Source organism: Dasypus novemcinctus, chromosome 2 (assembly GCF_030445035.2).
Source record: "Dasypus novemcinctus isolate mDasNov1 chromosome 2, mDasNov1.1.hap2, whole genome shotgun sequence".
NCBI lineage: Eukaryota > Metazoa > Chordata > Mammalia > Cingulata > Dasypodidae > Dasypus > Dasypus novemcinctus.
In genome coordinates, this window is record NC_080674.1 from 198,689,115 (window position 1) to 198,708,799 (window position 19,685).

A 19,685-nucleotide genomic window follows, 5' to 3' on the forward strand; every position below is an offset into this window, starting at 1 on the left:
GAATTCCTGGGGGGAACAGCCTTGGGCTCCCAGCTGAGGCTGGCCCCAGGGTGGATGGGGGCGTGGCACAGATGCCACCCAGGTAGAGGCTCAGAGACCCCTCAGAATAATAGTCTGAGAGTTGGGGCAGTAGAGGATTCCAGGCAGAGGGTCGAATAAACTGGTATCTGTTGGGAACTGGGAGGACTTGGCATGTCTGGGCGTGGAGCGTGAGTGTGGCAGCTGCCAGATGCAGGAGGCAGGGCTGGCCATGCAGGGCTGCGGGTTGGAGAGGAGGGTGGATTTGATCCTGGGAGGTGTCATGAGGGGAAAGCTGCAGGTTTGGGGTGGGCTATGGGGCAAGGGCTGCCCCAGCAGGGGGACCTGAGCCCGCCAGCAGGACCAGGCACTGGACCCCAGGAAGGAAGGCTCACAGCTGCCACCTTCCTTGATCCCCACCCCCTGGTGACTCCCTCAGATCCTGGTTTGGCATCAGGCTATGCCCTGGCTTTTCTGGAGCATGGGGTGGGGGCCCATCTGGAGGGAGAGGCCCCTTGGTGTGATGGGAGTCCAGCCAGCCTGAGTGAAGGATAGGGAAGGGGGCTGGGAGTGGGGGGGGGGGGCTCCCAAAGGAACCTGGGCACCAACCTGGGGCTCAGGCTGTGCCAGGGAGGCCCTGAACTCTCCTGGGGCTCACTGGAGTCTGGGCCTCTCTGCCCAGGTGTCAGTGGGAGGGACACAGCTCTCCTCAGCTGCATCTGCCCCATGCCAGGTCTATTGGGGCTTCCTTTCTTCTTCCAAGGCCTCCACCTCCAGGCAGCCTCCCTGAGCCAACAAGTGCAGGGTGGGCCTGGAGGCGCAGGCAGAGAGGGGCCAGGGCAGCCTTGTGTCCCCCTCCCTGTGGGGGCCCTGAGGACTGATCTTACCTGACAAGCAAGGCTCCGCCCCAGCTTGGCCCACTGCTCCGGGCCCTTACCCACATGCTACCCGGCCTCTTCCACAGATGCTGCCGCTCCAGCTGCACCTAAGGACTTCGTCCCTGCTGTCCTGGAGCCAGCCAACCAGGAGCTCCAGTCCACCCTGCAGAGGCTGGTGGGCCCTGCGGCTTCAGGTGCCACCACAGGGGACCTCAGCCCCGGCGGCGCCCCACCTGGGGAGGTACCCAGAGGGGTGCCTGAGCACCAGAAGGCCAGCCCCCAGCCCGCAGGCACAGGAGCCAAGGATGCATCCGGTGAGGCCCGGTGGTGGGCCAACCACTCCCAGACACCCCTTCCCCAGACAGGGTGGCTATGGATGCCCGTCCTATGGGCAGGAATCGGTAGAGCTCCTCCGGGGTCCCCCCGACAGGAAACCCTGGCGTCTCGCCTCGCTTGGCCTCAGTTCCCCATTTGTACGCCGAGGCGCTGGGCGTTCTTCATTTTGTCCCAGGAGGCCAGAGCCCACTTGTGGTTGGGGTCCAGCCACCAGCCCGGGTGCCCCTCGCTCCTTAGTGGATGGCAGGCCAGGAAGGGGAGTGGGGGAGAGTGGCCAGTGCTCCAGAGACCAGTGTGAGGACGGCGCCAGGGACCAGCGCATCGCTGAGGACCCTTGCCACCACTGGGCTTTCCTGTGATGGGGTGTTTTGGGGACAATTTCCTTAAGCTGAGAGATGGTGCATTGGGGGAAACTGAGGCCTCAAGTAGGGAAGAGCCCTGTGCTATAGGCAGAGGAACGGGGTGTGAACCAGCATCCAGATCCCCCTCCAGGCCAGGCTGTGGGGCAGGAGCAGGCAGGAGGACCCCCGACTGATGAGACCCACCTCACCTCCTAGGTGGTCAGGGTAGGGTGCGTGAGACCAGCACGCCCCTGACGGCAGGGAAGGGTGACGAGCCAGCTGCCTGAGGTCTCCTCGCCCCCCAGGCGCGGGGCTGGTTGAGGACAGAGCTCAGGCGGGTTCAGGCCCCACCCTGGAAACTTGGACCCTTGTTTCTCGTCCCTGCCTGTGGGTTCATCCACCCCTTTGGGTTTCCGTCCCTCCTGTGCATCGTGCTCTTGCCCTTCTCAGACCAGCCCTCGTCCTTGCCTCTTAGTGAGGTGCCGGAGCACCCTGGCTCAGCTGTTTGCCCCCCTCCTCCACGTTGCCCCACCTTTCTGGTAACTTCCCTAAAGTGCTCCCTCTCCGTGCCGCCTTCCATGCCCCTTATCGCCTTCTTGATGGCAGAGCTGGGGGCCGATCTCAGGGCCACGGTGCTCCCTCCCCAGAGGACCAGAGGGCCCTCCACATCCCCAAGGCTCCCAGGGCCAGCTGCGCTAAGCCCAGGCTCCAGCCAGGGTGTCAGACAGACTGACACGCCGGCCCACACCCCTGGCCTCCTCGGCCTTCCGGGCGGGGGTCTCCCATCTGTGTGCGCTGCCTCAGTGGTGCCCCTTTGCAGGGGGCTCAGTGGGTGGCCTCTGGGAGGCTAGGGGCACACGTGGGACAGGGTGGGCAGGCCCGCTGTTCCCCGTCCCCAGAAGTAGCCCTGTCGACTCTGCTCCCTTCTGTCCTGATGTGAGGGCCAGCTGGGACGCTCGTCCTGCCCTCCAGCCGGCTCGCTCTGGCAGCCTGCCCACTCCTTGGGGGCAGAGGGGCACTGGGACGCCCCAGGGGACAAAGAGCAAACCTCTTGGGGCCTTGTGCACAGGTGTGCACGGTGCTCCCACCCCAGCTTCTCGGGCGGAGCTGGCGCAGTTCCCTTGGGCTCTGTCAGAGTCCACTGGCGACTGCCTCCTGATCCCGGGAAGCGGTCGGTGTTCTGTCCTCATTGTCTTGTTTGTCACCACCGCGTTCACTGACCTGATATCCTTGTGTGTGTGTCCGACAGGGCCAGGTCAGTGGAAGGCAGGGGCAGGCTGGCTACCTCCCAGCCTGGTCCCGCCCAGGAAAAGGGAGTGTTTGACGAGGGCGGCAGCCTGTCAAGCATGCCTGGGTCTGCCTGGGCATCCACTGAGCAAACAGACCCAGTCCCCAACCTAGCCCCGGCCAAGCCTCTGACCAAGCCCCTGCGACTGAGCCCCCGACTGCGACCCCCTCATTGGGCACTGCTGACTGAGTCCCTGCGACTGAGCCCCTCCTGACCACGACCCCCAACTGATCCCCCAGCTGAGCCCCTCCTCTCCAAGACCCCCAACTGAGCCCTGACTGAGCCCCTCCTGACCCAGACCCCCAACTGAGCCCCCAGCTGAGCCCCTCCTCTCCAAGACCCCCAACTGAGCCCCGAATGAGCCCCTCCTGACCCAGACCCCCAACGGAGCCCCGACGGAGCCCCTCCTGACCCAGAACCCCAACTGAGCCCCGACCGAGCACCTCCTGACCACGACCCCCAAGTGAGCCCCGACTGAGCCCCTCCTGACCCAGACCTCCAACTGAGCCCCCAGCTGAGCCCCTCCTCTCCAAGACCCCCAACTGAGCCCCGAATGAGCCCCTCCTGACCCAGACCCCCAACTGAGCCCCCAGCTGAGCCCCTCCTGACCACGACCCCTGACTGAGCCCCGCCTGAACCCCTCCTGCCCTGCTGGCCCCAGGGCCGGGACTCGGCCGGGAGCAAGCTGCCCAGCTCCTGCTCTAGGCAGGCAGGTGTGGCAGGGGCTGCACATCATCCAGCCCGCACCTGGTCCCTGGGGTCACTTCCCACGCTGGTTTATCTTGCCCTGAATGGCCCCCGTGCCTCTGTCGGGGTCACACCGACCCACCTGGGCTGTGGGGGGACCTGAGGTTCTTCCTCTGAGCACCATTTCACATCCACACTCGCCCCGAAGTAAGGGCCCAACGACCCCGGCATCTGAGCCTGCCCTTTCCAGTGGGCTTCTGGCTAGCTCGGCTGGTCACTTGCTTGTCTGTCTGCCTGTGCCTGTCTCCTTGGGCTGCTGGGTCTGAGGTGGGGGCCCCAAGGCGCTCCCCACTGTAGGTTCGGCCTGCTGCCTGGGATGCCTTCCGCCTTGGTGGTGCCAGCACATCATTCATTCCTTAAAAAGAACGATTAGTGACTACCCAAGACACACCTGAAGCTGGGGGGGTCCTTGTTTGTGGTGGTTTCGTAGAACAGGCTCTCCCCCAGGTAGGGTGATGGGGAGGGTGGAAGCTGCTGTAGGGAGGTGGCGTGGGCGAGCATCAGCCGAATGGAGCCAGCAGGCATCTCTCAGGGCTGGTGGCCCCCAGGCCACGGGGAGAAGGGGGCACCGGCCTGGTGTCAGGGCTCTGCTGTGAAGCCATGGTGTGGGGTGAGGGCGGGAGTCCCGGGGATAGGCCTGGGGACTGCCTGCCCCCAGCACCTGGCCCCAGTGTCCTGGGGGCCCGCTGCCTACCCGTACTGCCACGGTGCACATCCCCGGGCCTGAGTCTGGCTCCCCTCGGCTCAAGCGGCAGCTCCCTTGACCTGGCTCCCTGACCCCTGCCCTGGGACCCCAGGTTCCAACAGAGGCCCTGTCTCACCGGATCCCCTTGTCTGCCATCAGCCAAGGTCCACAGAGAACCCTGGAAAGTGTCCCCCACCCTCCCCCACGTCGGCCTGGAGCAGGAGGTGGCAGCGGACGCTGGGGTGCAGGAACGGACCGTTCCCATTCGGTAACTTCCCTGGCCGGGTGGGCCTTGCGGTGGAGACCTGCCCCTGAGAGGACCTCCTGGGAGCGGGCCGGGGCCACCCACTCTGCCCGGTGGCTCTGAGCCTGAGGGGGGTGGGAGGAATTCAGGGGTCAGCTGTTAAGGACCCAGAACACTCCTGGACAGCTGCCCCACCTGAGCCTCCTTGTGGGGTGGCCTCGGTGTGGGAGGGCCATCTGGAAGAAGTCCCTGGGACCCCACTAGCGAGGGAAAGGCAGGCCTCAAGCTTGAGGACCCCCTAGCCGCAGGACCCTTCCCCTGGCTTTACGTCCACGGCAGGCCCCGGACAGTGGCTCATGGGCTCCGTGCTTGTGACTGCAGGGTGGAGGCCGTGACCTGGCCCGGGGCAGGCACAGCAAAGCCGCTCTGGGACGCCCACAGCCACGTGATCGTGGAGACCACGCAGAGGACCTATGTGTATCAGGCCAGCGACCTCCCACGTACGGTGGGGATGGGCCCGGCGGGGCGGGGCTGGGTTCCCCGTGCCCCTTGAAGCCAGCGCGGAGGGGCCTTGTACAGGGGGCCTGCCTGGCCTCTAGGGGCCCTCTGCCTCCTGCCCGTCACTGGGGCCACTGGGACCTTCTGCCGTGGCCGGGCTGCTTCGCCGGGGAGGGCTGCACTCAGTGAGGGGCCAGCAAGGAGCTCGACCGTCCGTGTCCACTTCTCCAGTGAGGAGAGCGTGTTCTGCAGCTGATGGCCCGACTGCCCTCCTGACCGGCTGACCAGCCGCCCTGGGGCCAGCTTAGACCAAAAGCAGGCAGGAGGCCGACGCAGCTCACGTGGCTGAGCGCCTCCTTCCCGCGTACAGGTCCTGGGTTTGACCCCCAGCCCCTTCTCAAAACAAAACAAACGAAAAGCCCAACTTGGGGGCGCTGGTGTAGCCCAGTGGCCGAGCGGCTTCCCACGTGTGAGGTCCCGGGTTCAATCCCCAGCCCCGGCTCCTCCAAAATAAATAAGCAAAGGAAAAGCAGGAGAGCCAGTGCTTGGCAGGAGGAAGAACTCCCCGTGGGTCAGAGACCCCAGTGATCAGGATGAGGCCGTGCCATTATCTGGGAAGCCCTGTGGTGTGTATCAGGGCCCAGCGACCCCCCCGGGGGTGTTAGGGCACCCTGACGTTGTGTTTCCCAACTTCGCTGGGCTCAGGGACCCTCTCTCCTCCAGGGCCACCCTCCATGCAGGTCACCATTGAGGACACGGAGGCACAGAGGGGCAGCACAGCTCAGTTCCAAGCCATCATTGAAGGCAGCCCCCAGCCCACCGTGACCTGGTACAAGGTAGGCGTGGGTTAGTGGGGTCCCTCTCCTGGGATCCCCTGGGGCATCCGTCCTGGAGCATTTCCCGACGCCCTCCCCAGGCTGGACGTCAGGTTGGCACCTGGCGGGCATGGGAGGCCCCAGTGAAACTCGGGGTGGGGGGGAGGTCATGGGCATGGGGGGCCCACAGCGTGGGCTGAAGGCGTCCTCCTGGCCCTGGACCCCAGGACAGCACTGAGCTGGCCGACAGCGCGCGGCTCAGCCAGCGGCAGGAAGGAGCCCTGTACTCCCTGGTCCTGAGGGAGGTGGTTGAGCAAGACGCTGGCGTCTACACCTGCCTGGCCCGCAATGCGGGCGGCGAGGTGCTGTGCAAGGCGGAGCTGCTGGTCTGCGGGGGTGAGCTGGGGCCGGTGGGAGCCGTGGTGGTATCCCTGTGGGCTTGGGAGCAGCCCCGGTGGCCGGTGCTGAGTCGGGGGGCAGTGGGCATCGGAGTGGACACCCCGGCCCACACGGCCCACTCCCCGGACCTTAGAGGGAGGCGAGCCAGATTCGGAGCAGCAGAGTTACCGGAGGAAACTGCACTCCTTCTACGAGGTCAAGGAGGAGATTGGCAGGTACTCCACCCCCCTGCCCTGAGCGCTGGAGGGCGGGGGAGCTCTGAGCCCAGGAAGGACGTCCAGCACGGGCATCGCCTCCTCCCAGGGGCGTGTTCGGCTTCGTGAAAAGGGTCCAGCACAAGGGGAACAAGATTTCCTGTGCCGCCAAGTTTATCCCCTTGCGGAGCAAGACGCGGGCCCTGGCGTACCGGGAGCGAGACGTCCTTGCCACGCTGAGCCACCCGCTCATCACGAAGCTGCTGGACCAGTTTGAGACCCGAAAGACCCTGATCCTTGTTCTGGAGCTGTATCCTGACCGCAGCCCCCAGGGAGGGCTGGGGAAGGGGAAGATGGGTCCCAGACAGGCAGCCACGTTTGGGTGGGGCCGCTGCTTCTGCAAGAGCTGTGTGGGGTGCCATCTGGGCTCCCCAGGCCTGTCCAAGGCTTGTTGACAGCGGGAAGCCTGATTTCCCCGTGTTTCAGTTGTTACTGCTGTGTAACAAATGACCCCCAAACACGGTGGCTTGAAGTGGCTCCCCTCCTTCTCTCTCACAGTTCTGTGGGTCAGAAATCCTGGTGGCTCTTGTGCTGCACATGGCACTGACTGGGGTCAGTTAGGTTCCTCTGACAGCTGGCCTGGGCTGGAGGATGCGAGCAGGCTTCACTCACATGCTCTGTCTTGGGGGGGATGGCTGGAAGGCTGAGCTGACCGGGCTCTTCCCCACTTGGCTTCTCCCCCTGGCCCGTGGCCTCTCCAGCAGGGAGGTCAGACTTCTCACGTGGCAGCTGCAGGTTCTAAGGGAGAACGAGTGGAGCTGCCAGGGGCCTGAGGCCTGGGCCTGGGGACTTCGACCGTACTGGGCTGGTCGAGGCAGCCACAGAACCCGCCCTGGAGCTTGCCCACCCACTCGCCCAGGACGGCAGGGGTGCTGGGGCGCCCACGGCTCTGCGAAGGTCTCTGGTCATCGTGGTCCTCACTGACACGCTGGCCGGCCTCATCCCCCGACGCCTGGCTTCCTCAGCAAGCGTCCTCTGCCCCAGGAGGTGGCACCAGGGCGGGGGGCTCCATGCCCAGGGCCTCGGTCCCCCGCCTCTGCCTGCAGCCCTCTCTGTAGGGCTGAGTGCTCTCTCGGGGTCTCAGGTCTGAGGGTCCCGTCCCATCCTCCTCGTGCCCAAGCACCAGCCTCCACGCCCGGCGCCTCGCCTGCCTGGGCCCCTCCCAGTCCTGCGGTGCGTGGTCCACCACGCTGCACGGCGTATCCACGGTCCTTCTGCCTCAGCGGCGAGCGCGGGGTCTGGGGCAGCGGACCAGGCTCTTCCCGCTTTCCTTGACCGGAGGCCCAGGTGCTCGTCGGAGGAGCTGCTGGACCGCCTGTTCAAAAAGAGCGTGGTGACGGAGGCTGAGGTGCCAGCCTGGCCCCGGCCTGCCTGGCTCCCCCAGCTGCTCAGGCCTCCCGTCCCTGCAGCTGTCGGCCCCACCCCTCGACAGAGCACGCCCCTGCCCTTGCCTTTTGGTCCTATGGCACCCCACCACTCAAAGACCTTCTGTAGCTCCCCAGGGCCTCAGTGGGCGGGGAGGGGCCCGCAGCTCAGCTGGGCCCTCAAAGCCCTCGGTGCCTTCCCCCTCCTAGCCACACCTGTGCCAGCTGAGCCAGCGCCCCACCTTCTCCTGCACCCGCGCACCTTCCTGTCTCCCTAGCTCTGCACATCCTTTGGGACCCAGCTCATCCCCTTCCTCCCTACTTCCTGGGCACACAAGTCTCATTGCCTGCCTGGAGAGGGCCGTCCTGGCACTGAGGCCTGGGGGAGAAACTGGGAGGAGGAGGCAGCAGGAGCAGAGGCCCGGGCTGGGAGCGGCTGCAGGCAGCAGGGCTGGGAAGCATAGCAGGCGGGGGTGAGGGGACAGGGGCCCGGGCGGGATTCTGTCAGCTCCCACTGAGCACCGCCTTGGCCACAGGTGAAGATTTACATTCAGCAACTGGTGGAGGGGCTGCAGTACCTGCACACCAGTGGCATCCTCCACCTGGACATAAAGGTATTTTAGCCTGGGTGCCCCCTCACCCCGAGCCCAGCAGGGGTCAGCTTAGGACTCTCTGGGGTCTTTGGGCTGGAAGGGGGCAGACGCACTTCTGCCATCTCCCTGGCAGGACTTCCTCCAGGGATGGGGAGCTCACTGCCTCCCTTGGCAGCCCCTACAAGGTGGGGCTCTGATAATAAGATTAGCCCCTGGAGCTTGCTTGGCACCATGTGACAGTCCCTTGCAGGCCCCCTGAGTCTCCTCCAGGCCTGGCAGGCCCAGGAGTCACCAGCTTCAGGCTCGGCCCTCACCCACTACCCTCCTCTGCCCGGCAGCCCGCCAACATCCTGATGGTGCATCCTGCTCAAGAAGACATCAAGATCTGCGATTTTGGCTTTGCCCAAAAAATCACCCCAGGAGAGCCACAGTACAGCATGTACGGCTCCCCAGAGTTTGTCTCCCCCGAGATCATTGAGCAGACCCCCGTGAGTGAGGGCTCCGACATCTGGTGAGTGGGTGCCTGGGGCCTCCCTCTGGGCTGAACCCTCAGTTCCAGCCATCAGCCCCACCCCACCCACTCCCCTGCCCCTGGGAGGCAGGCTGTGAGCTGGGTCAGCAGCGCAGCCTGACCCTCAGTCTCCTCCTCCACCCTCTGCATCTATAAGCCCCTTGCTTGAAGGCCAGGCCTGGGGTGACACAGGCTTTGTGGTTTTGTTCCATGCAGGGCCATGGGAGTCATCTCCTACCTCTGGTAAGCATACCTCCCCCGGCCCCGTGGACATCCCACCTCCTCCAGGAGCAGAGCCCAGACCCCTCCCCACCAGGCCCAGGGGAGACCACGCCCACAGAAGACCACGCCCACAGATTAGAGACCCGTGACCTCAACTGCCAGCTATCTTGGGAACAGTTAATCATAGGCACTCTGATAAGAAGCTCTGCTGAGCTTTTTTCACACCTACTCTGTTGTCAGACATGGCTCTGCCAGGTCACGAGGTTGAGAACTAGAACTGCACTGTGCTTTTCCAAAAGGGTCCTGAGGTTGTTTGTCCAGAGGTCACTCAAAACAGTTACTGCTGTCCTGAGGACCTCTGGTGGGATAGACTGAGTCTGGATGTTTCTGCTACCCCAGGCTGAGTTTGATCCCCTCTCTAGGCTGAGCTTGAGCCCCATCTCAGGCTGGGCCTGGATCCCACCTCAGGCTAAGGCTGGTCCTCTGCCCCAGGCTGAGCCTGGATCCTCATGCCAGGCTGAGCCTGGATCCCTACCTCAGGCTAAGGCTGGTCCTCCACCCCAGATTGAGCCCACATCTGCTCCAAGGGTGAATAACCTTTGGGTGAGCAAATCCAGGGTGTTTTCGGGATTCTCTGGGCCTGGATGAAGTAGCGCCAAGGAATGATCCCCAGCCAGGGTTGAGGCCCCCTAGCCCAACACTTGGACTCTGTGGCCTGGCAGCACTTCCCACGTGGACCAGGAGTCCAGGTGCCCTCAGGGCCTCCCCTGCCTTTCAGCCTGACCTGCACGTCACCGTTCGCGGGCGAGAGCGACCGAGCCACCCTCCTGAACATCCAGGAGGGGCGGGTCTCCTGGAGCAGCCCCGTGGCCGCCCACCTGAGCGAGGACGCCAAGGACTTCATCAGGGCCGCCCTGCAGAGAGCCCCCATGTGAGCACACGCCCATGCTTCACCGTCTAGGGTCCTGGCCTGCCTGCCTCAGGCCCCCGGCTGACCCCTGTGCCTCCTCTCGCCCCAGGGCCCGGCCCAGCGCCTCCCAGTGCCTCGCCCACCCCTGGTTCCTGGTGAGTGGCTTTGGGGGAAATGGTCACCCACCCAGGGTGGGCAAGCCTAGCAGATGGGCTCATTCCACCCAGCGTCATGTGGGGAGGGAAACTGAGGCCACGGAGGGCTGGCCTTTGCTGGGTGGTGGGGCGCATTAGCCACAGAGGGCTGGCTGGTGCCTGGAGAACCTTGCTCCCAGTGCGCTGGGCTGTGGGTTCCTGGGACCTCAGGCAGGAGCAGCGCCCCATGCCCTACTTGTCCACACACTCAGATCGCCTGGATTGGAAAGCAGGAGGCGGGAGAGCTCTCAGGAAAACCAGGGTCCTCCAAGGGCCATCTCCTAGGTCAGCTTGGAAGCCCCGGCCAAGCTGGGCCGTGCAGCTGCCCTGACCTCCAGCCTCTGCCCTGCCTGGGCTTCTGGAGGGACTGAGGGGACAGGCCCCCGGGTACCGCCTGTGGGTGACTCCAGGGCTGGGGCTACCCCGCCATCCCCTTCCCCACCGGGGAGGGACCCTGGCCACTAGCTTTGGAGCCCACAGGCCAGACCATAGGGTCTGCCCCTCAACGTGGCTGCTCTCATCCTCACCCCAGAAATCCGTGCCCGCGGAGGAGGCCCACTTCATCAACACCAAGCAGCTCAAGTTCCTCCTGGCCCGCAGCCGGTGGCAGGTGAGCGCTGCCCTGGGCGGCACGGTGACTCGGGGAAAACCGAGGTGCGGGGAGGAGCCAGTGGCTGCCTGCTGTCCAGGGGGTGCAGAGGGGCTGGGGTGCTTCCCACCTGCCCCGCTGGGCCTGGAGTGCGAGGGTGTCCCCTGCACGGAGAGTAAGACGGGCCAGAGCTCTCATGGAGGCGGGCCAGGGCAGGGCACGGAGGATGTGGAGCTGTCTTGGCTATGCAGTCCTTGGGTCCACCAGGAACCCCAGGAAAGAGGGTGGGAGGGACGGGCGTCCAATCTCAGTCCCCGGCAGAGGCAGAGTCCAGGGCCAGGCACCCAGCCAGGTGAGGGCCCTGGGCCACGGGCCTGAAGGCCCTGCTCTCCCATGCCCTCTGTTCCCTGCTTCCAGCGCTCCCTGATGTGCTACAAGTCCATCCTGGTCATGCGCTCCATCCCTGAGCTTCTGCGGGGCCCACCGGACAGCCCGTCCCTTGGGGTCTCCCGGCACCTGCTCAGGTCCGCCAGTGGCTCCTCCAGCAGCTCCTCCTCGGACAACGAGATCGCCCCGTACGCCCGGGCCAAGTCGCTGCCGCCCTCCCCCGTGGCCCACTCGCCACTCCTGCACCCCAGGGGCTTCCTGCGACCCTCGGCCAGCCTGCCCGAGGAGACCGAGGCCTGCACCGCAGCCACCGCCGCCCCGCCTCTGCCAGCTCAGCCACCCGTGTCCCCGGAGGGCCCGGAGGCAGTGGCGGGGGTCCCGGGCTGCGTGCCCCGCCAGAGCGTCATCCGGAGCCTGTTCTACCAGCAGGCCGGCGGGGCTGCGGAGTCGCACGGAGGCCCGCTCTGGGCCAGGGGCGGCAGGAAGCCCCTGGCGCGGGCCCGGCGGCACCTGCTGAAGGGGGGGTATGTCGCCGGGGCCCTGCCGGGCCTGCGGGAGCCCCTGCTGGAGCATCAGGCCCTGGAGGAGGAGGAGGCCGCCAGGGAGGAGCAGGGGGCCCTGATGACCAAGACACCCTCCTTCGAAACGGCCCTGCGGCTGCCCAGCGCCACTGCCCGCGCAGCCCCCGGCCGCAGCCGCTCCCTGGACCAGGACCGGCCACGCACCACCAGCCCCTTCCCCGAGGAGGAGCCCCCCGAGGCCTGCCTGGAGGGGCGGTGTGCTCCTCCAGGTCCCCTGGACCTCGAGGCTCTCCAGGCAGGGACCCCAGCCCCGGGCGCGGCTCCCCAGCCCCCGGGGGCTCCAGGCACGGCCCCCAGGCAGAGCGGGCCTGCAGAGGCCACTTTTCAAGGCTCTGGCCACAAGACGGAGTCAGAACTCTTTCTGTCCACCGGCAGCTGTGCGGGCTCAGGTGGGCAGCGGGCGGCGGGCGCCACCGTGCCCCAGGACTGCTTCCAGAAGCAGCGCCCCCCTTCCTTTCACCTCGATGGGGTATCTGCTCCCCAGGAGGGCTGCGGACCTCCCACCAGCAGCCATCCCGCCGTCCCCCAGCTCCTTGTCCCCAGGATCCTGCACAGAAAGGTTCCCGACGCCAACGGGTTCCCTCCCCTCAGGAGAGCCCCAGGTGTCCCCCTCCCCAGCCCAAGCAAGCCCCTTGCAGGTCCCTAAGCTGGAGGCAGAGCGTTCCTCTCTCCCGGAGACACCGAAGCCCGCCATCTCCGGGTCCCCAAGGCCGGCCCCCCCGGGGGACCTCTCCTCACAGGAGGCTGCGTTGCCCCCCTGGGTGGGCACGGAGTCTGCCACCCCCCTGGGTGCTGGGGACACGGCCCAGGAGACGGAGGACCCGTCCGAGCCCGCATCGCCCCCGCCGCGGCCTCAGGAGCAGGCCACCACGAGGAAGTTCTCCCTGCAGCGCCGGGGCGGGTACGCGGGGGTGGCGGGCTACGGCACCTTCGCCTTCGGGGGAGACGCGGGGGGCATGCTGGGGCAGGGCCCTCTGTGGGCCAGGCTGGCCTGGGCGCAGTCCCAGTCCTCGGAGGAGCAGGAGGAAGCCGCGGCTGAGGGCCCGCTGCCCCGGGCCGGCGCGACGCCCGGGCCCGAGCCCAGCGGGGCTTCCCCGAGGGAGTCCCCGGAGCCGGCCTTGTGGGAAGGCCCCGGCCCAGGCTCGCAGGTCTCCCTGGTGCGCATCCAGGACCTGTCGGGGGACGCCGAGGCGGCCGACACGCTGTCCCTGGACATCTCCGAGGTGGAGCCGGCCTACCTCAACCTCTCCGACCTGTACGACATCAAGTACCTCCCGTTCGAGTTCATGATCTTCAGGAAGGTCCCCAAGTCCCCTGAGCCGGAGCCGCCCTCCCCGCCGGCCAGTGCCCCAGAGGGGCTGGCCGAGCTCCCAGAGGCGTGGCCCTGGCTGGCCGAGCTGCGTGCCGACGCTGGCCCGGCCCCCCGCCCCCCAGCCAGCCTGGAGATCACCGAGGAGCCCGTGCTCCTGGAGAGCTGGATCGGGGAAGCCGCAGCAGGGAGGAAGCGGAAGGCGTCGCCCGGCACCCGCGGCCTCTTCCGCTTCCCCGGGCGGTGCCTGTCGCCGGACGAGCCGGTGGAGCACAGCCTGCGGAAGCGGGTCAAGGCCTCCGTGGCTCACATATCCCGGATCCTGAAGGGCAGGCCTGAAGGTGACCCTGACTTGGGTGGCCTGCGCCCGCTTCTGCACCCTGGGGGCTCCCTTTGCCTTCTCCTCTCTGGCCACAGCAGCCAAGGGTCTCACCCAGCGGCAGCAGGAAGCCCCCCCACTTTGGGCTCCAGCCCCCCCGGGGGTATGCTGAGGCCACCCCCACATCCTGGCTGGCTGCGGCCGTCCCTCTGCTGACCACATGTGGGTCCATGCCTGCGTGCCGGGGGTCATCTCCTGTGACCCCCTAGTCCCTCCGCACTGCGCATCTGAGTCTGAGCGAGCTTCAGGATTTAGCGACACTGTGGAAGACCTGGAGACCACTGAGGGCTTAAGCCCAGGAGACGGGTGTCTAGAACTGCAGCCAGTGCTCCGGCTGGGTCCTCCACAGCCCCCAGCTGCCTGGCTCCCCACAGCTGCTGGGGCCCCAGACAGACCCCAGGGCCTAGAAGTGGAGGGAGAGAGTGGCAGAGCAGCAGGTTTAGCTCCAGCTTCCAAGGAACCCCCAAGCGGCCTGTTGCATGGGAATCCGGGGAGCAGAGGGCAGGGCCTGGAGGCTCAGCGCAGGATTCGCCTGTCCCTGGGGCTCCTGCAACTCTGTTCAGGACCTCTCGGGGAAACACCGCCATTGTCATCCTTCCCTCCGTGCAGATCCAGAGGAGCGGCTCTCCAGGAGGAAGCCCGGCCTGACTTCCTTCCGGCTGTCGGGTCTGAAGGGCAGGGACCGAGGTAGGTGCCTGGCCCAGGGCCCTTGGCCTTCCCGCTCGAGGAGGGGCCAGCACAGCTTCCCACGGCAACCGCTGCAGGTGTGGGAGGCAAAGGCACTGCCCTCCCCGGCCTCCGGGGCACCCAGACTTGCGGGAGGCAAGCTTATACCCAGGGGTGGGACCCCAAATGGGTTCACTGGCCAGGGGGTGCCTCAGGAGCCGGGTGTGGGGCTGGAGCAGTCAGGGAGGGCTTCCTGGGGGGAGGTGGTGTTGACAGGAGCCGCATGGCCAGAGGCACGAGAGGAACAAGCCGGGTGGTCGAGGTGCCCGTTGGCACAGGTAGGGCGTCCTGCTGCCTCCTTGCCCGTCATGAGGTCAGGCGCTGTTGGGCCTGGCACTTGAGGGTCAGGTCTGCCCCCTGCAGGCCTCGGGGGCTCATGTCTGAGCCGCTCGCCTCGCTCTCGCTCTTCAGCCCCCTCGTTCCTGAAGGAGCTCTCAGATGAGACCGTGGTGCTGGGCCAGTCTGTGACCCTCGCCTGCCAGGTGTCAGCTCAGCCGGCTGCACAGGCCACCTGGAGTAAAGGTGAAGTCTCCTGAGGGCAGGGGCCCAGCATGGGACAAATCACTGGCCTTCCTCTCTCAGGGCTCTGATGTGGGATCGGGGGCCTCCAGGCTCTTTGGAGCATTCCCTCTCCTAGTACAGAGGGCAAACGGAGGCCCAGAGAGGCATGGGGGGACTCGTAGCACTGCCCCACTGGACCTCGGCTCCCCCCCAGGGCCCCTGCTCAAGAGCTGTCCCCTCCCTGGCTCCCCTTGTCCTGCTGCAGATGGGGAGCTTCTGGAGAGCAGCAGCCGCCTCCTCATTTCCTCCACCCTCAAGAACTTCCAGCTGCTGACCATCCTGGTGGTGGCCGCCGAGGACCTGGGCGTGTACACCTGCAGTGTGAGCAACGCACTGGGCACCGCGGCCACCACGGGGGTCCTCCGGAAGGCAGGTGGGTGGTCAGCTCCGGCCCTTGGGCGGGAATGAGCAGGCGCGGCCGCGGCCGCGCTGAGTGGGTGGGGCCGTGCCAGAGGTGCCTGGGGACCTTGCGCGCTGGCCCAGGCTGGGGCTCACCACCAGGTAGGGCCTCGGAGGTGCAGGCCACCTGGGGACCCTGCGGCCTGGGCAGCCCTGGTCGGACGGGCCAGGGGAGCGCCTGCCAGCTGTTGTGGCCACCACTTGGAGCTGCCAGGGTTCAGAAACCCGTGGAACAGAGGGTTCCGGGTGGGGCGTTCGGGACCTGCAGAGCAGGGAGTTGGGCCGGCTAAGTGGGGGGCCCCACTCGTGCCGCCTTCCACATGGGACGTGGAGCCACTTGCAGAAACGTGCAGACGAAACGGCTGGCAGGACCAGGGAGAGTGGAAGCTGGGCGACTGAGGCCGTACTTGGGGGGGTGGAGAGTTGGGGGGAGATAGTGACGGAGAGCCAAGCAGCGAGAGCTTCCAGAATGCCTGCACTTACAGTGAGGCCCCCACTCGTCTGTGGCTGAAGCAGCAGGCTCAGGAGGAAAGGAGAGAAAGACGGGGCTGGTTCCGCTCTCGTTCCCCAGGGAGCAGCGTGCTGGTTTGTTGGAGGAAACTGAGCTTTCCCACGCACGCCCTTCTACCACTCGCTCTCCCGGTGGTGCTTTTCTCAGGAGGAGACGGTTTCTTATTTTGTCCCTCAATAGAAGCTGAGGCCATGATCCCAAAGCTCTACTCCCAGATGGATTTCTGGGGGGAGTCGAGACCAGCGTGGGGTGCGCTGCTGGCTTAGCTCTCGGTCACCTGGCCTGATCCTCGGTGGGGAGAGGCCCACCTTGGCGGACCTCCACGTGCCCTGTCCAGAGGACCGGTCCCGGCTCAGTGGCCACAGCGAGGCCACAGTCCAGCTTGCGGGGCCGGGGACCGTGAGGGTCATTCCCGTGGGAGCTTCCTGGGCATGCGGGGATGAAGGGCTGGCCCAGGAGGGGAGCTGTGCCGGAGGGGGCACGGGGGGGTGGGTGGGCTCAAGGGCATCGGCTGAGGGGGAGGGGAGGGAGCCAGGCCCAGGACAAGGGGCGTGGTGTGCAGGGAACGCTGAACCAGGCCCGCGGTGCTGGTCTAAGCTGCCGACCGCCAGCCTCCCCTCCCCTGCAGAGCGCCCCTCAGCCTCGCCGCGCCCGGACATCGGGGAGGTGTACGCAGACGGGGTGCTGCTGGTCTGGAAGCCGGTGGAGTCCTGTGGGCCGGTGACCTACATCGTGCAGTGCTGCCTGGACGGTACCTGCCCACCCCGGGGCCCCACCTCCACCCAGCTCCTCCTGGCCTTGGAGGGAGGTGGCCGGGGGCCGTCTCTCACTCGCCCCCGTGTGGTCCAGGCGGGAGCTGGGACACGCTGGCCTCCGACATCTTTGACTGCTGCTACCTCACCAACAAGCTCTCGCGGGGCGGCGTGTACACCTTCCGGACCGCCTGTGTCAGCAAGGCGGGCATGGGTCCCTACAGTGGCCCCTCGGAGGAGGTCCTGCTCGGAGGGCCCAGCCACACGGGTGAGCCACTCTGCAGGGCTGGGGGTGCACGGGGCTGGCCACGGCCCACTCCATGCCCCACTCCTGGGCTCAGCATCGCAGGTCCCCAGTTCACATCACTAGACCCGCCGGGGAGCACAGGAGCTCATGCTGAGTTTCCCACTGCCGACTGGAGGCGTTAGCCTGCATTGCCGGGCTGAGAATTCAAGGGCTGTCTGGATTCAGTGGGAGAGGGCTGCATTGATTATTGATGTCTGCAGTGGATTCAGGAAGGGAGAGGTGTGGCGAGTTTGTCATCTCTAGGCCCATTCAATGAAGGCCTTCCCCTGGGGACCCAGCAGCTTCACGGCCGGCACAGACACTCACACATAGATGTTGCTTCCTAAGGGCCACGTGTGCCTGGGCAGGAATGATGGGAGAAAAGGTTGGGGAACGCTGGGGTTGGCTGGGCATGCCCCCCCACCACCACCCTGGGCCTCCCAGACACCTGTTCCTCTTTCTCACAGCTTCTGAGGAGGATAGGAGTCAACTGCTGCCCACGCAGTCCCTCTCGAGTACACAGACCTTTGCCTTCCAGACGCAGATCCGGAGGTGCAGGGCTGGGCGGGCGGGCAGTGGGCAGGGACCATGCTCTGCCACCTGCCTGCTGGCTCCTCATGCACACCCCAAACTCAGCCTCCCTTCTGACCCCATTCCACGCTGGGTTCACGGCTTATCCACATGCGTCTGCTCCTTCCCGGTCACTGACCCCCTACCATCCAGAAGGTCCCACCTCCTCCTTGCCGCACCACCGTGATGCCTGGCTGCTGTGTGTGTGCAGGGGGAGAAGGGGCCATGGGCTGCAGGCAGTGTGCAGGGGGCCTGCGGGGGCTCGAGTGGGCCCAGGGAGCCCTCACCGGCCTGTCTGGCTCTTCCCCTCCCCAGGGGCCGCTTCAGCGTGGTGCGGCAGTGCTGGGAGCGGGCGAGTGGCCGGGCGCTCGCTGCCAAGATTGTCCCCTACCGCCCGGAGGACCGGACGTCCGTGCTGGGCGAGTACGAGGCTCTCAAGAGCCTGCACCACCCCCACCTGGCCCAGCTGCACGGCGCCTACCTCAGCCCCCGGCACCTCGTGCTCATCTCGGAGCTGTGCTCGGGCCCAGAGCTGCTTCCCTGCCTGGCCGAGAGGTGAGGGTGCAGGGGCAGGCCCCGGCCACTCTCGCCCGGGACGTGGGGGCCCACGCGTCCCCTGCCGGCTCACCGCGCTGTGTGGCGTGCCACCTCACGCCGCGCTGCTTCGGGCGAGGACCGAGCATCCCCTCCCTATCCCGCCTCCCTGCTCCCAGGGCCACCTACTCTGAAACAGAGGTGAAGGACTACCTGTGGCAGATGCTGAGCGCGGCCCAGTACCTGCACGCCCAGCGCATCCTGCACCTGGACCTCAGGTCGGAGAACATGATCGTCACCGAGTACAACCTGCTCAAGGTCCTCGACTTCGGCAACGCCCAGAGCCTCACCCAGGACAAGGTCCTGCCCTCGGAGAAGTTCAAGGACTACGTGGAGACCATGGGTGCGCCCAGGATTGTGACGTGGGGGGCCTGAGCTGTGCGGGCCTGGGAGGGAGAGGGAGAGCCTGCTGTTGCGCCCATTCCCCTCCGCCCAGCCCTGTGCCCGCCGCGCTCCGGGCCTCAGGGCCCTCTAGGACACCCAGCCACTCACTGGGGCCCCCACCTGTCCCCCCACAGCTCCAGAGCTCTTGGAGGGGCAGGGTGCTGTACCACAAACTGACATCTGGGCCATCGGGGTGACAGCTTTCATCATGTGAGTCCTGATGTGGGTTGAGGGGCAGGTGCTGGGGGTGGGGGCAGGCCCAGGATCCATCCCAGGGTGACCTCAGAGTTCCTGAGCCCCCCACCCATTCTTGGGTGATCTCAGAGCTCCCCAGCTCCCCCGTCCATCCGAAGGTGTCCTCAGAATCCCATGGCCACCATCCATCTGGGGGTGACATAAGAGTCTCTGGGCCTCCCCCATCCAACCCCGGGTGACCTCAGAGACCCCACGCCCCTGCTCCCACGCAGGCTGAGCGCCGAGTACCCGGTGAGCGGCGAGGGCACACGCGACCTGCAGAAAGGCCTGCGCAAGGGGCTGGTGCGGCTGAGCCGCTGCTACGCGGGGCTGTCGGGGGGCGCCGTGGCCTTCCTGCGCAGCACGCTGTGCGCCCACCCCTGGTAAGCCGAGCTTCCCGCGCCCGCCCCGCCCCGCCCCGCCGTCCTCCGGAGGAGCCGCTGACCTGCCCGCTCCTGTGCTTCTGCAGGGGCCGGCCCTGCGCCGCCAGCTGCCTGCAGTGCCCGTGGCTGACCGAGGAGGGCCCGGCCGCCTCCCGGCCCGCGGCCGTGACCTTCTCCACGGCGCGGCTGCGCGCCTTCGTGCGCGAGCGCGAGAAGAGGCGCGCGCTGCTGTACAAGAAGCACAACCTGGCCCAGATTCTCTGAGCACCGGCCTCGCGGGTCCCCAGGAGGGGTGGGGGGCGCCCTGCTGGGTCGCGCCCCGAAGCACCTTTTTAGACTCCCCGAATAGGCGGGGACACACAAATAAAAATGCCTTACCCGGTTTGGCGTCGTCTTTCGTTTTTCGCTTTGTTTGGCTGGTCGTGACGGCGGCGTCCCGTCACCTTCCTGGGGTTGGGATACTCAGCCTCCCTGGGTCTGTCCCCAGCCTTTTCCCAGGCCATTCTCCCTGCCCAGGGACAGACCCAAGCCCTTCATCAGCACAGGCAGCAGCAGCCTTCCTTGCCTTGGTATGTGTGCTCCCTAGGAGGTGTCCTGAGGTGCCCTCTCAATCTTTGTCAGCGGTGACACTGAGACGTCTGGGAAAGACAAATGGGAGCCGAGTTTGCAGACTACCGCATTTTATTCAGGACACCAAAGTTTTGCTGCAGCCAAGGAAGCCAGGACAGATGTAGCTTCTAGAT

General features: G+C 66.4%; 1 protein-coding gene across 1 annotated transcript in view; it reads left to right on the forward strand.

The window, feature by feature from the left end:
* Positions 1–19,326, forward strand: part of OBSCN (obscurin, cytoskeletal calmodulin and titin-interacting RhoGEF) — a 227,076-nt gene extending 207,750 nt beyond the window's left edge. The window contains 27 exon segments of the mRNA XM_058286343.2: positions 983–1,210; positions 4,453–4,561; positions 4,919–5,037; positions 5,759–5,871; positions 6,078–6,246; positions 6,383–6,464; positions 6,553–6,753; positions 7,791–7,851; positions 8,404–8,481; positions 8,799–8,971; positions 9,188–9,214; positions 9,972–10,124; positions 10,213–10,258; positions 10,830–10,907; positions 11,304–12,365; positions 12,367–13,504; positions 14,152–14,229; positions 14,680–14,790; positions 15,035–15,202; positions 16,368–16,490; positions 16,589–16,759; positions 17,245–17,329; positions 17,663–17,902; positions 18,061–18,284; positions 18,460–18,535; positions 18,793–18,942; positions 19,029–19,326. Coding sequence (XP_058142326.2) covers positions 983–1,210; positions 4,453–4,561; positions 4,919–5,037; positions 5,759–5,871; positions 6,078–6,246; positions 6,383–6,464; positions 6,553–6,753; positions 7,791–7,851; positions 8,404–8,481; positions 8,799–8,971; positions 9,188–9,214; positions 9,972–10,124; positions 10,213–10,258; positions 10,830–10,907; positions 11,304–12,365; positions 12,367–13,504; positions 14,152–14,229; positions 14,680–14,790; positions 15,035–15,202; positions 16,368–16,490; positions 16,589–16,759; positions 17,245–17,329; positions 17,663–17,902; positions 18,061–18,284; positions 18,460–18,535; positions 18,793–18,942; positions 19,029–19,206 — 5,441 coding nt within the window. The 3' untranslated portion in view covers positions 19,207–19,326.
* Positions 19,327–19,685: the final 359 nt, after the last annotated feature.